This window comes from Natator depressus, chromosome 2, assembly GCF_965152275.1.
Source record: "Natator depressus isolate rNatDep1 chromosome 2, rNatDep2.hap1, whole genome shotgun sequence".
Classification (NCBI taxonomy): domain Eukaryota; kingdom Metazoa; phylum Chordata; order Testudines; family Cheloniidae; genus Natator; species Natator depressus.
In genome coordinates this window covers 24,905,433-24,921,481 of record NC_134235.1, presented here as the reverse complement: position 1 = coordinate 24,921,481, position 16,049 = coordinate 24,905,433, and the positions used below count along the sequence as shown (strand labels likewise).

Here is a 16,049-nt window from a genome sequence, read left to right as displayed (position 1 = left end):
GTGATATGTAACAAAGATAATTTGTATTGACTGGCATAGCAGAAACCTCAGATGCTTTATAGACTGTTACTATTATGATAAGGCTCACAATGGGCTGGACCTTTTCCAAACACAAAAGGTGGCACAGTCCTTATCTAAATGAGCTCGGAAGCTAACAGAATCAACATATAGGAATCACTTTATCAGCCATTAAAATGCAGCCAGACATCTCTGGGATCAAGCGGAGCCAGCCACCTCTAGAAACACAGCAGCTATTGTAACAGTGCCAGCCAGACTACACAAATTGAGGGGAAGGAAGTAAAGAAGAAAGTACCTTAGCCAGTTAAAGCAACAAGAGGAAGTAGGTAATTATCCAGCTGTAATATGGCCAGGAACCCAGGGAGATACTCCTCTTCTTGTGAAATGTGACAGCTGATCTTTTATGATTAAGTTAAGTCTGAGAACCTCAGTGCTAGGATTTATCTGGGAGGTGCACCCCCAGCAGCCAGCAGGATATTATTTCACTACTGACTCAGTGACTGAGAATGGTCATCTTCAGAGTCATCGATACCACTTCCTGCAAACATTTAGTTTTTCCTTCCAGGATTGCCGTGCATGTCTGATACGACGCAGATTATGACATTCTAGGGATTCAAAATATATCTAACGTCTTGATCCAAATTCATCCCTGGTGGAGCGTATTTGTCTTCAGTAGATTTACAGCAGGGATGAATTTGGACTGTTTTATTTACTCTGATCCAAATAGAGCAAGCAATTGCATAGAGCTAATTTTAAAATATTCTTCATTTTTGTTTGGTTCTGTTAAAGTGATGTTGGTAGTGCCACAATCATTTAAGGGACAGCCAGTGCATTACGACCTTCTCTTTCAGAGGTTTATAGTTCTGCTGTGCTTACTGTGCTAAGGTCTCAGCTCAAGAGCACATTCTTCGTATCAAATTTGGGGAACTAATTGGGTCAACATTTGTTATATGGAAGGTTAAGGACATAAAGAAAAAGGAGTTAAGCCTTACACATATGCTTATATACTGGTTCTGTGGATGAAGGGAAAGCAGTGGACGTGTTGTTCCTTGACTTTAGCAAAGCTTTTGACACTGTCTCCCACAGTATTCTTGCCAGCAAGTTAAAGAAGTATGGGCTGGATGAATGGACTATAAGGTGGATAGAAAGCTGGCTAGATTGTCAGGCTCAACGGGTAGTGATCAATGGCTCCATGTCTAGTTGGCAGCCGGTATCAAGTGGAGTGCACCAAGGGTTGGTCCTGGGGCCGGTTTTGTTCAATATCTTCATAAATGATCTGGAGGATGGTGTGGATTGCACCCTCAGCAAGTTTGCAGATGACACTAAACTGGGAGGAGAGGTAGATATGCTGGAGGGTAGGGATAGGATACAGAGGGATCTAGACAAATTGGAGGATTGGGCCAAAAGAAATCTGATGAGGTTCAACAAGGACAAGTGCAGAGTCCTGCACTTAGGACGGAAGAATCCCATGCACCGCTACAGACTAGGGACCGAATGGCTAGGCAGCAGTTCTACGGAAAAGGACCTAGGGGTTACAGTGGACAAGAAGCTGGATATGAGTCAACAGTGTGCCCTTGTTGCCAAGAAGGCCAATGGCATTTTGGGCTGTATAAGTAGGGGCATTGCCAGCAGATCGAGGGACGTGATCGTTCCCCTCTATTCGACACTGGTGAGGCCTCATCTGGAGTACTGTGTCCAGTTTTGGGCCCCACACTACAAGAAGGATGTGGAAAAATTGGAAAGAGTACAGCGGAGGGCAACAAAAATGATTAGGGGACTGGAACACATGAGTTATGAGCAGAGGCTGAGGGAACTGGGGATGTTTAGTCTACGGAAGAGAAGAATGAGGGGGGATTTGATAGCTGCTTTCAGCTACCTGAAAGGGGGTTCCAAAGAGGATGGCTCTAGACTGTTCTCAGTGGTAGCAGATGACAGAACAAGGAGTAATGGTCTCAAGTTGCAGTGAGGGAGATTTAGGTTGGATATTAGGAAAAACTTTTTCACTAGGACGGTGGTGAAACACTGGAATGCGTTACCTAGGGAGGTGGTGGAATCTCCTTCCTTAGAAGTTTTTAAGGTCAGGCTTGACAAAGCCCTGGCTGGGATGATTTAGTTGGGGATTGGTCCTGCTTTGAGCAGGGGGCTGGACTAGATGACCTCCTGAGGTCCCTTCCAACCCTGATATTCTATGATTCTATGATTAATTTTCAGCAGTTGTGTATTTCTGTTGACTTCAGTAGAATTACTCATATGCTTAAAATTAAGCAGGACCAGGTCTCAGTGGTTAATGGAAGTAGTTTCTACCTTACAAAGTCTCATACAATAATTTACATGCACATGGCATATATGCAAGGAAGCCAGGCTGATAATGGACTCAGTTGTTATCTTAAAGAACCTAATTTCTTAGGTATCACAACGTAATAGCACTTCACACTTCCATAGAACCATTTGGGTGTTGAGATGTTTCCTAGATATCATTTAAATGAGCCTCCTCCTGAGGGGTACATGTTTTTGTCGATTGGTTAAGATCAGGTATAGTATTGGTTTGTGTCATGACTTGCAGAGGCACTAAGCACCCACACCTGTTGTTCAGTCTAATTATGGGAGCTGCGGGTGTGCAGCACCTCTGAAGTCAAGTTGCTAAGAGCTGATGCCAGGATTAGCTCCTGCTTTTGCACGGAGATGCAGTTACAAGGCACAGAGATTTGGAGTAAACCCTGAAATTTTTGTCTATTGACACTTAAAGCTAGTTACTAAAGTAGTTTTTTTCAATGAGAATAATATACTGTGAGCTATATTCTTACTCGTCAAAATTGTTTAAATCACCTCATCCAGTTGTTTGTATATTGATCTTTACAGTAGATGTACAGTGTTACATATTGCTTGTATCTCAAGTGATTGTAGAGATTTTGGTACCTCAGTGTATAACTATTGGGGAGAGGACATAACTTTATAGGAGACTTCAGGATGAAACTGTCTAAGGGAGGGAGGGGAAAGCAGATATCCATTGTGGTTATTGCTGAAGTACAAAACACCTCCCCTTTAAAATTGTGGTACTAGTTTGCAATATCTTAACTATAAGGGGAAACTTGTGTGAGAGAATGATGGGGAAATGGAGGGGAAGGCAATGAAGGAAAGATCTGTTGACGTCTTGGATCTATTTGTCAGTGTTTACATCGCCTAATTAGATTCTTGACTGCAAATACCAAAACCCCACATCAAATATCCAAAGAAACTGCCTTAGTCCAAAAGACCCAGTAAGTTGTATGCCAATGGAAAGCAAAGGGCAATATTTTTCACAAGCAAGTGTACCAACATTGTATCATTTCATCTGGGCTGTAAGCACTGATAAACAATGGCTGTCATATTAAAAGGAGATTTTATTTTTGATCACACATCCACAAAACCACATTTTGGCATTTGTCTATTCACTGTTTGGTCCATTTTCCCACAGCAATATCCAGAGTACAACCACCCAATGGCTATTCATCCCATAAATATTTTCAACACACTATAAACTACCTATTTAGATGGTTTTAATATTTACTTCTTGAGTGGAATGGAGAGAACTTACTATGGAAAGGTCTGATCATTCAAACCCTCTCAGAATGAAACATCCATCATTTCTGTGTTCAGGGGTGCTAGAACAATTTGTAGAGTGCGAGTGCTGAGAGCCATGAAACCAATATGTAAACCCTATATATGGTGGAAACTTCAAGCCCAGGGCTGAAGCAGCACTGCTAGTTCCAGCACGTATCATAGAATATTAGGCTTGGAAGGGACCTCAGGAGGTCATCTAATCCAACCCCCTGATCAAAGCAGGACCAATCCCCAATTTTTGGCCCAGATCCCTAAATGGCCCCTCAAGGATTGAGCTCACAACCCTGGGTTTAGCAGGCCAATGCTCAAACCACTGAGCTATCCCTCCCCACAATGTCTGCGTCATGTTTTGAACTCACTGCATGGATGATCTTTACAGGTTTTAGTTATTATGAAAAACTGTTAAATAAATGTAGCATGTGGAAAACTACTAAGAATAAAGAGCAAGTAGCAAGAGAAGTGCCAATTCCTCAAATACTGGTACAAAAAACTCTTATGGGGAAAGTGAAAATACAAGAAGAAAAGGAGTACTTGTGGCACCTTAGAGACTAACCAATTTATTTGAGCATAAGCTTTCGTGAGCTACAGCTCACTTCATCGGATGCATACTGTGGAAACTGCAGAAGACATTATATACACAGAGACCATGAAACAATACCTCCTCCCACCCCACTCTCCTGCTGGTAATAGCTTATCTAAAGTGATCACTCTCCTTACAATGTGTATGATAATCAAGTTGGGCCATTTCCAGCACAAATCCAGGTTTTCTCACCTTCCGCCCCCCCCCCACAAACTCACTCTCCTGCTGGTAATAGCCCATCCAAAGTGACCACTCTCTTTACAATGTGTATGATAATCAAGTTGGGCCATTTCCAGCACAAATCCAGGTTTTCTCACCCCCCCCCCTTTTTTTCCAAAAAGCACACACACAAACTCACTCTCCTGCTGGTAATAGCTTATCCAAAGTGACCACTCTCCTTACAATGTGTATGAAAATCAAGGTGGGCCATTTCCAGCACAAATCCAGGTTTTCTCCCCCCCCCCCCCAAAACACACACACACAAACTCACTCTCCTGCTGGTAATACCTCATCCAAACTGACCACTCTCCTTACAATGTGTATGATAATCAAGGTGGGCCATCAAACATTAAAGGTCCCCGTTTCTTGGGGTTTCCACAGTGCCCTAAACAGGGCAGGTAGGAAAGTGTCTCCATGAATCCATCTTCCCCTGCAGTCCATTGGGAGCAAGCTTCATTCTGCAAGAGGTGTAGCAGTGAGCAACCAGAGGCTCTGCGCGCACAGCCCAGGAAGTATTATGGCACTGGGGCTCCTCTTTTTATGGGCTATCAGCAATTTGCGTAGTCTCTCCCTAAGACTGTAAACTCATCCAGGTAGGGACAGTATCTGTCCTTATCTTTTTCTCGGCTTTCTCAGTGTTGGATCTAAGAAAGCCACCATGAAGCAGTGAAAACAAAGTCCCACAGCCTGGCCCCTCTATTATCTATTTCCCTTACAAAGCAGAATCACAGTGGTTTCATGCCTTCCACACCCACTCAAGAGGGCAGGATTTGTTCCAGTACCATGCATCACCCTGAAAATGTATTCTCTTGGGGTGAACCAAGAGAAGAAAGATCCCACAAGCTCACCAGGGATAGGTCAAAGGCACTTGAGTGAACACAATAATCCCTAACTAATTTTGCCCCCACTTTTTTATTATTAGTAGTAGCTTAAGTTTCCAAAGCACCTGTCACCATAGTATCTAAGTATGAATATTTTCTCAAGCAACATGAGGCTGACAAGAGGGACACATTTTACAGCAATATCTTGTCAGGTCTCAAAGTCAGTTTTAAACAAACACTTATAGTTGTGAATGTGAGGAGTCCAAATGCCTTTGGGCATCGTGTCAAAAAGCTTTTACTAAGAAAGTGTGAATATACGCAGATCCAGTGAATGCAAAAAATATTTTTATATTAACATGGTTTTTGTACACTGATCAAGAGCTGTTCAGGCAGGGGCTTGTCTCAACAATTTTGCTGGGTCTTTTAACCGCTACTGATGCTGTAGTAATCATAGAATTATAGAATAGTATGACTGGAAGGGACCTCGAGAGTTCTTCTAGTCCAATACCCTGCACGCAAGGCAGGACTAAGTATTATCTAGACTATCTCTGACAGGTGTGTGTCTAACCTGCTCTTAAAAATCTCCAATAATGGAGATTCCACCACCTACCTAGGCAAGTTATTCCAGTACTTAACGACCCTGACAGTTAGGAAGTTTTTCCCTAATGTCCAACCTAAACCCCCCTTGCTGCAATTTAAGCCCATTGCTTCTTGTCCTAGCCTCAGAGGTTTAGGAGAGCAATTTTTCTCCTTCCTCCTTATAACAACCTTTTAGGTACTTCAAAACTGTTATCGTGTCCCCCCCTCAGTCTTCTCTTCTCCAAACTAAACAAAGCCAATGTTTTCAATCTTCCCTCATAGGTCATGTTTTCTAGACCTTTAATCATTTTTGTTGCTCTTCTCTGGTCTTTCTCCAATTTGGCAACATCTTTCCTGAAATGGGGCATCCAGAATTGGACACAATACTCTAGTTGAGGTCTAATCAGCACGGAGAAGAGCAGAAGAATTACTTCTTGTGTCTTGCTTACAACACTCCTGCTAATAGAGCCCAGAATGATGTTTGCTTTTTTTGCAACAGTTTTACACTGTTGACTCATATTTAGCTTGTGATCCACTATGACTCCCATATCCCTTTCTGCAGTACTCCTTCCTAGGCAGTCATCTCCCATTTTGTATGTGTGCAACTGATTGTTCCTTTGTATGTGGAGTACTTTGCATTTGTCCTTATTGAATTTCATCCTATTTACTTCAGACCATTTCTCCAGTTTTTCCAGATCATTTTGAATTTTAATCCTATCTTCCAAAGCACTTGCAGCCCCTCTCAGCTTGGTATTGTCCACAAACTTTATAAGTGTACTCTCTATGCCATCATCAAAATCATTGATGAAGATATTGAACAGAACCGGACGCAGAACTGATCCCTGCAGGACTCCACTTGTTATGCCCTTCCAGCTTGACTGTGAACCACTGATAACTACTCTCTGGAAATAGTTTTCCAACCAGCTATGCACCCACCTTATAGTAGCTCCTTGTAGGTTGCATTTCTCTAGTTTATTGATGAGAAGATCATGCAAGACAGGATCAAAAGCCTTACTAAAGCCAAGATATACCACATCTACCCTTTCCTGCCTATCCACAAGGCTTGTTACCTTGTCAAAGAAAACTATGAGGTTGGTATGACATGATTTGTTCTTGACAAATCCAAGTTGACTGTTATTTATCACCTTATTATCTTATCTTATTATCCCTGGAATCTCACCTGTCTTCCATGACTTTTCAAAGATAATTGCTAATGGTTCTGATATCTCCTCCGTCAGCTCCTTGAGTATTCTAGAATGTATTTCATCAGGCCCTGGTGACTTGAAAACTTCTAACTTGTCGAAGTAATTTTTTAACTTGTTCTTTCCCTATTTTAGCCTCTGATCCTATCTCATTTTTCACGAGAATTTGTTTAGATAATTGCTACTAAAACATTTTGGTGAAAACTGAAACAAAAATGTCATTTAGCACTTCTGCCATTTCCACATTTTCTGTTATTATTTCCTTCCCCTCCCACAACCCCTTGAGTAATGGGCCTACCGTGTCCTTGGTCTTCCTCTTGCTTCCAACGTATTTGTAGAATGTTTTCTTATTACCCTTTATGTCTCTAGTTAGTTTAATCTTGTTGTGTGCCTTGGCCTTTCTAATTTTGCCCCTACATACTTGTGTTGTTCGTTTATATTTATCGTTTGTAATTTGACCTAGTTTCCACTTTTTTCAGGATTCTTTTTTGAATTTTAGATAATTGAAGATGTCCTGGATAAGCCAGGGTAGTCTCTTCCTATACTTCCTATGCAAGCTACACAGTGGCATAGTTTGCTCTTTTGCCCTTAATAAAGTCTCTTTGAAAAACTGCAAACTCTCTTGAACTGTTTTTCCCCTTAGACTTGCTTCCCAAGTGATCTTACCTACCAGCACCCTGAGTTTGCTAAACTCTGCCTTTCTAAAATCCATTTTCTTTATTGTGCTGTTTTCCCTCCTATCATTCCTCAGAATCATGAAGTCTATCATTTCATGATCACTTTCACCCAAACTGCCTTCCACTTTCAAATTCTCAACCAGTTCCTCCCTATTTGTCAAAATCAAATCTAGACCAGCCTCTCTCCTAGTGGCTTTCTCCACCTTCTGAAATAAAAACTTGTCTCCAATACATTCCCTGTGCTGGGCCCAAGAAGGTGGTATAAGGAAGCCTGACCGCCCCCAAACTCCCCCTTCACTGCTGCTCTTCCAGCAGCTATCAACCTGATGCTTTGGTGGTAGCATGGGCCCAACCTTAGAACATTTGTGTTCAATTGCTACTTTGGCAGGCTGCCAACATATTCCTGAGCAATGCAAGTGAAATGGGAAATTGTGATTTTCAGTGTTTGTATGTCAGCAAAACCTTAGCAGAATTCATAGGATAAAGAAAAAGGCACTTCTCTAATTCAAGGCCTACTAACAACAACAGAAGGTGTTAAAGATTCTCAAAAAGATCACAAGAATTTTTTGTAATGGAAGGTGTCAGGTGTGATGTTATTAATATAACCTGTGACTGTATAAATCATGGTTGCAACCACTGTTATATATTTGCAGCAAATATTGTACAAAGGTTGTCATGTAAGGTGTCTATGGAAAGCTTATGGTTTGCTGGTTATGATTATGCTATCTGGGTGCATGTATCATTTTTGTATTTAAAGTTATAAGTATTGGCTCCATACTGACTGTATTTCAAACTTGTGTTATACTTCTGGGTGACACTCCAGACAGTTTGGCATCAGCACTGCCTAGCCTGCTTGGTGGCCCATTAAGGACCATCAGCTATACAACTGACCCACTGAGAGCCGGCAGACACACCTTGTGACTCAGCAAGGTATGCAGGGGCATGCCTATGGACAGAACTCTAAGGTTTTTCCAGGCCATGTGATGGACAGCTTGTCTTTGTACAAAGAAAGCTGAGACCACATGGCAAGAGACTATAAAAAGCTGCTGCAACTCCTCCATCTTGTCTTCAATCCTGCTTCTTACCTCTGGAGGGACTTTGCTACAAACTGGTGCTCTAAACAAAGGACTGATGACCCATCCCAGCTGTGGATGTACTCCAGAGACTTGATTTGATCCTGCAGTTTATTCCATCACTGCTTCAAGCCTGAACCAAGAACTTTGCCATTACTGTATGTAATTGATTCCATTTAACCAATTTTAGCTCTCCTCTATATTTTCCCTTTTATGAATAAACCTTTAGATTTTAGATTCTAAAGGATTGACAACAGCATGATTTGTGGGTAAGATCTGATTTGTATATTGACCTGGGTCTGGGGCTTGGTCCTTTGGGATCAAGAGAACCTTTTTTCTTTTACTGGGATATTGGTTTTCATAACCATTCAACCCCCTAACAAGTGGCACTGGTGGTGATACTGGGAAACTGGAGTGTCTAAGGGAATTGCTTGCGAGACTTGTGGTTAACCAGTGGGGCAAAACCAAAGTTTTCTCCATGTGGCTGGTTTGCCTTAGAGGTGGAAAACCCCCAGCCTTGGGCTGTAACTGCCCTGAGCAATTTGTCCTGAATTTACAGTCTCAGTTGTGTCCCACCATGAAAGTGCCCTTACGCATGCGAAAGTTTCGCAGCCACTGGGAATCGTCCCAGACCTGCAGCACTATGTGGTCCCACCAGTCTGTGCTTGTTTCCCGGGCCCAGAATCGGTGTTCCACAGCATGAACCTGCCCCATTAGCACCATGATGCCTGCATTGCCAGGGCCCATGCTTTGAGAGAAGTCTCTGTCCATGTCCTCATCACTCTTGTCACTGCGCTGACGTCGCCTACTCGCCCGGTTTCGCTTTGCCAGCTTCTGGTGCTGCATATACTGCTGGATAATGCACATGGTGTTTAATGTGCTCCTAATTGCCAAAGTGATCTGAGCGGGCTCCATGCTTGCCGTGGTATGGCGTCTACACAGAAAAAAGGCACGGAACGATTGTCTGCCGTTGCTCTGATGGAGGGAGGGGTGACTGACGACATGGCTTACAGGGTTGGCTTAGAGGGAATTAAAATCAACAAAAGGGGTGGCTTTACATCAAGGAGAAACAAAAACAACTGTCACACAGAATGGCCCCCTCAAGGATTGAACTCAAACCCCTGGATTTAGCAGGCCAATGCTCAACCCACTAAGCTATCCCTCCCTCTGGCATTTCAGGCAGGTCTTCATGGAGGGAGGGGGGAGCAAATGAGTACAAAACAAATCTGATCTATTTCTTGTTTTGATCCACTCCATCTATCTTTTACATCTTTGGCTGGCAGCAGATGGTGCAATAGGACTGCTAGCCATCCTCATTTCCTGCCTGCTAACCATAAGATGGTACAATAGGACTGCCTGCAGGACTAAAGAGAATGACCTGGTCGAGTCACTCCTAATTTAGTCCCTGCACCCATATCTGCCTAGGCATTCCTGACCTACCTTACCGAGGCGGTCAGGAGCACCTCAGACATGATGAGGATGGTTTTCAGGCCTATTGTACTATCTGCTGCCACAAGGCAATGGGTTGCTGCTGCTGTGTAGCAATGCAGTACCGCGTCTGCCAGCACCCAGGAGACATACAGTGACAGTGAGTTGAGCGGGCTCCATGCTTGCCGTGGTATGGCATCTGCACAGGTAACTCAGGAAAAAAGGCACAAAATGATTGTCTGCCCTTGCTTTCAGGGAGGGAGGGAGGGAACAGGGGCCCGACGATATGTACCCAGAACCACCCGCAACAATGTTTTAGCCCCATCAGGCACTGGGATTTCTACCCAGAATTCAAATGGGCAGCGGAGACTGCGGGAACTGTGGGATAGCTGTCCACAGTGCAACGCTCCAGAAGTCGACGGTTGCCTCGGTTCTGTGGACAAACTCTGTCAACTACATGCACTTAGAGCATTTGTGTGGGGACATACACAATCGACTGTATAAAATCGCTTTCTACAAAACCGACTTCTATAAATTCAACCTAATTTCATAGTGTAGACATACCCTAAGTCTAAAACGGACTGCAAAGAAGTACAAATGGATCTCACAAAACTGGGTGACTGGACAACAAAATGGCAGAGGAAATTCAATGTTGATAAATGCAAAGTAATGCACATTGGAAAACATCATCCCAATTATACATATAAAATAATGGGGTCTAAGTTAGCTATTTTCCATCAAGAAAGAGCTCTTGGAGTCATCATGGCTAGTTCTCTGAAAACATCCATTCAATGTTCAGTGGCAGTAAAAAAAGCTAACAGAATGTTGGGAATCATTAGAAAAGGGATAGATAATATTGCTTCTATATAGATCCATAGTATGTCCACATCTTGAATACTTGAATACTGTGTGCAGATCTGGTGACTCTATCTAAAAAAAGATATATTGGAATTGGCAAAGGTTCAGAAAAGGGCAACGAAAATGATTAGGGGTATGGAACATCTCTCATATGAGGAGAGATTAATAAGACTGGGACTTTTCAGCTTGGAAAAGAGATGACTAAGGGGGGATATGATAGAGGTCTATAAAATCATGACAGGTATGGAGAAAGTAAATAAGGAAGTGTTATTTACTCCTTCTCATAACACAAGAACTAGGGGTCACAAAATGAAATTAATAGACAGCGAGTTTAAAACAAACAAAAGGAAGTATTTCTTCACACAATGCACAGTCAACCTGTGGAACTCTTTGCCAAAGGATGTTGTGAAGGCCAAGACTATAACAGGGTTTAAAAAAGAAGTAGATAAGTTCATGGAGGAAAGGTCCAATCAATGGCTATTAGCTAGGATGGACAAGGATTCAAAACCATGCTCTGAAGTGTCCCTAGCTTCTGTTTGCCACAAGCAGGGAATAGGCAACAGGAAATGGATCAATTGATGATTACCTGTTCTGTTCATTCCCTCTGAGGCACCCAGCATTGACCACTGTCGAAAGACAGATTACTGGGCTAGATGGACCTTTGGTCTGACCCAATATGGCCGTTCTTATGTTCTTCCTGTTAATGCTACCATATTAGCATAAAGGTGGAATGGGGAGGTCACTTCTTGTCCAGTTAAAGTCAATAAGAGTTTTACTGTTGACTTCAGTGTGAAAAAGGTCGGGAGCCCTGATCATCTTGGATATCTGGCCTGCCCGTATGAATCAGGATATTAGATATATAGTGGAAAAGTCTGAATGTCTGCCATGAATATTCTCTGAAAAGAGAGCCTTTTCCTCACCAATTGCCACACATTCTCTCTCAATGAGCTTTGATGAGGAAACATCCTTTCAAAAGAAATTATTTTTCTTACTTGGTTCATCTTTGGGGATTGCCAGACCTAGGTCTTTCTTGACTCAACAGACCACCAGAAAGTTCAGAGAAGGGACGTTCTACATGACTCTTCTGCAAAAGATTTGGATTTTCCAAATGACAGCTTAGAGTTACATGTTTCTTCCTTTTTCAGTCAGTCAGTACTGCAAAAATAATAGCAGAGAAAACAAGAGATTATGTTAATAGTTCCCAAATGACTAAAAAGAACACACAGATGCAGATGACAACAGATTTTCTTATGAAGCCAAGAAGAGGTGCATTTTGAATTTAGGAGAAAAACGTTTGTAACATTCCCATTTATCAAGATATATTGGAAAGTTTGTGTTCAAATAATTCTCTTTGAATTACTGGCAAAATTTATCAAGGCATCCAGCATAGAACATCTGATACAGGTTATAGGGAATTTGCCTTGTGGAATTGGCTCAGAATTTTAAAATCTTTTTAAGGAAACACATCTACACAACTATTTTTTCTTGTAAGATTAAAAAAACAAAACAAAAACAGACTGATGCTCTTTAACCATCCAAGAACATCTGTATAGTCAGCACTGACATTTTCCTTTCTGTGATAGATTTATTAGAATCCTTGCTTTTACTGACCACTTTAAAGTATAACCAAATTCATAAATATCACTCTCACTGACCAATTTTTGCTGGTCTCCAACAGGTTTCACCACATAATCAAATGCACAGGGCTGTATTCCTGCTAAGACAATGATGGAACCAGCTGTATCTGCTCCCTTGTTTGGGATGTTGCTTACATATAATGTGAGTTTTAATATTAAACACAACAGCTTCTCCTTGTGATTGCTCCCTAAGAAACTGGCTTCACGCCTAAGTTTTACATAGGCCTCAAGAGCTTCTGCACTAGACTTAACTCAGATTGATGAGCCATATCAGAAGGAAAGCCCTGAAGGACAGAAAATCCTGTTGCCTGGCAAAAAAGTGTAGAACAGTCTTCATGAGAAACAATTCCAGATGATTCTCAGGATCTTTATTACATGATTTGCTGTTTTTATTCAGTTTATTTCCAAAAACAAAATGAAAAATCATATCTAGGGATTAACATTTCACAAAGTGTTATACAAATATTAATTAAGCTAATGATATCTTGGTGAACTTTATACATAATTATTATTTCTGTTAAACATATGGGGAAATTGACCCTTATTAAACTCTATAGGAATGTTCCATAGATATTAAACCAATTGGAATCTATAGAAATTGAAGTGAGTTCTATGGCTGTTAGTCTAAAAACAAATCGAATTTAGCAGAGAACTACTGTCTTTTAACAGTATTTTTGCACTATCCTATAGAAATCTGTATCAGGAGTATAATTTTCTATTATGTTCTATGGGATTGCCCAAAACACCAGTGGAAAAGTTAACCTTTTCTATTAAATTCATAGATATTAAGGCCAGGTGAGACTATGGTTATTATCTAGTCTGACCTCCTATATAACATAGGCCATAGAACTTCCCTAAATTAATTCCTTTTTGAACTAGAGCATATGTTTTAGCAAAGGATCCAACCTCGACTTATAAATTTCCAGCGATGGAGAATCCACTACAACCTTGGTGAGATGGTCCAACTGTTAATTACCTTCACTGTTAAAAATGTACACCTTATTTCTAATCTGTATTTGTCTAGCTTCAACTTCCAGCCACTGGATTTTGTTATATTTCTATCTCCTAGATTAAAGAGCTCTATTAATCAAATTTCTGTTGTCCATGTAGGTATTTATAAAGTACGATCACATCACTTCTGAACCTTCTCTTTGATAAATTAAATAGACTGAGCTCCTTAAGTTGCTCACCACTCCTTTACTCATTTTCTTGACTCTTCTCTGAACCTACTTCCAATTCATCCGCATTCTTCTTGAAGGGACACAAACTGGACACAGTATTCAAGTAGCAGTTGCACCAGTGCCAAAAACAGAAGTTGAATAATCTCCCTACTCCTACGCAATATTCTCATGTTTATTCATCCAAACAGTTCATTACTCCTTTCAACCACAGCATTGCTTTGGGAGCTCATGTTCAGCCGGTTATCGACCATAACCCCCAAGTCCTTTTCAGAGTCACTGCTTCTCATTATAGAGAAGACCATCCTTTAAGCATGGCCAATATTCTTTGTTCCTAAATGTATTACCTTACATTTAGACGTACTAAATCACATATTGTTTGCTTGTACCTAGTCATCAAGCAATACAGATTGCTCTGTAACAGTGACCTGTCCTCATACCACTCCCCTAGTCTTTGTCATTGCAAACTTTATCAGTGATGATTTTATGTTCTCTTCTAGGTCATTGATAAAAAAGTTAAATAGAATATGGGCAAGAACCAGTCCCTACAGGACTTACCTAGAAACATGCCCATTTGATTATGAGTCTTCATTTACAATTACATTTTGAGACCTATCAGTTAGCCAGTTTTTAATCTATTTAAATGTGTGCCATGTTGACTTGGTATTACACTAGTTTCTTATCAAAATATTGTACAGTACCAAGTCAAATGCCTTCCAGGAGTGTAACTATCTTGCATCTGTATTATTGCCTTTATCTGTCACACTTGCAATCTCATCAAAAAATTATAGCAAGTCAAAAAAATGATATCAAAGATCTCAACATCTGGATCCAACTCTTTTAACTGAGATTCCTTGACTAACAAGCAAAGGTGAATCAAATAAGAACAACCAAGGTCACTGAAGACAGCCAGATACCATCTTGGCAGTCTCTTCCCATTCAAGGTAATACCAAAGACACCAATACACACAGTTGTGGAGTTGTCAAGTGCGCTATCTACTGCAGTGAACAAAATCTTTGGACCTCCAAACTATTATCCCAAGAGAAGTAGTAAGCAGAGATGGGTCACAATATGTTAGGGCAAGACATTCCCCATTACAACTCATTTTGATTTAGCTAGCAGTATAAAAATATCCTTTCTTTGAGGAAATGTGTCTGTGCAAGAATTGAACTTTTACGTTTAATGGCAAAAAATATTTTATTCTTGTTGACAAACAACCTGTGCCATCTTTCTGTGAGCATGTGGTGTGACCGGCTTCTAATACTCTATGGGTAAATTGCCCTCTGCCTCTCTAAAGCCCCTCTGCTTATTACATTGATTTATATAGCACCAGCATATTCTAGCTACTTTGCAGACAAACCTGAAGACAATACACTGGTACTGAGAAGCTCACAATCTAAGTACAGTCTAAGACCATGATCCTGCAAAATGATCCACACAGATAGAGCCGTGCACCTGCCTGGAAAGGTGAGCTATTACCAGCAGGAGGGGGGGGGAACCTTTCGTAGTGATAATCAAGGTGGGCCATTTCCAGCAGTTGACAAGAACGTCTGAGGAACAGTGTGTGTGTGTGGGGGGGAGGGATAAATGGTTTATTGAAAGCAGGGAATTACTATTTGAAACAAAAAGAAAAGGAGGACTTGTGGCACCTTAGAGACTAACAAATGTATTTGAGCATAAGCTTTCCTGAGCTACAGCTCACTTCGTCGGATGCATTCAAACAAAGTTTGTTTCCAAAAAGCGTGCCGAATAGGTCTATGTTCTTTGGAAACACAGAAGTTGTTCCCTATGACCCATACTATTTTCTGAAAAATTACAGTAGACTGACTCATGCAGGTTTATATTGTGCTCCATTTAAATACTGTTTTTTTGGCTCAGTGGCAGCTATTTCAGTGGTTACCTTTTGGTTTGATGGTTTGTTTTTTTATAGGGAAGAGAAAGTTTACCCAAATTATAAGCCACTGCCAGTACTGCCTGAGGGAAAATGTCATCTTGACATTGATTTCGTTAGGGAATGAATCATGCAGCCATATAACTTAGCAGCACTGTCTGTCTAGATTTGTGATGTGTTTTGTTTCTGTTAATACAAAGTTTGGCACTTGAAAAAATGTGTGATGTCTGGTCTTATGTGTATTTATAGTTTATCCCATGTTTACTAACAATTCTACTCTGTGTGTC

General features: G+C 41.1%; 1 protein-coding gene across 2 annotated transcripts in view; it reads right to left on the bottom strand.

Annotated features, from left to right (window-relative positions):
• Positions 1-16,049, bottom strand: part of TNFRSF11B (TNF receptor superfamily member 11b) — a 91,054-nt gene that overhangs the window by 71,570 nt on the left and 3,435 nt on the right. For both annotated transcript variants that reach the window (XM_074943914.1, XM_074943916.1), the window contains exon 2: positions 12,048-12,210. Coding sequence is in view for 1 of the 2 variants with exons in the window: in XM_074943916.1 (XP_074800017.1) it covers positions 12,048-12,056 (9 nt within the window). In the remaining variant the exon portion in view is untranslated. The remainder of the gene's footprint in view (positions 1-12,047; positions 12,211-16,049) is intronic.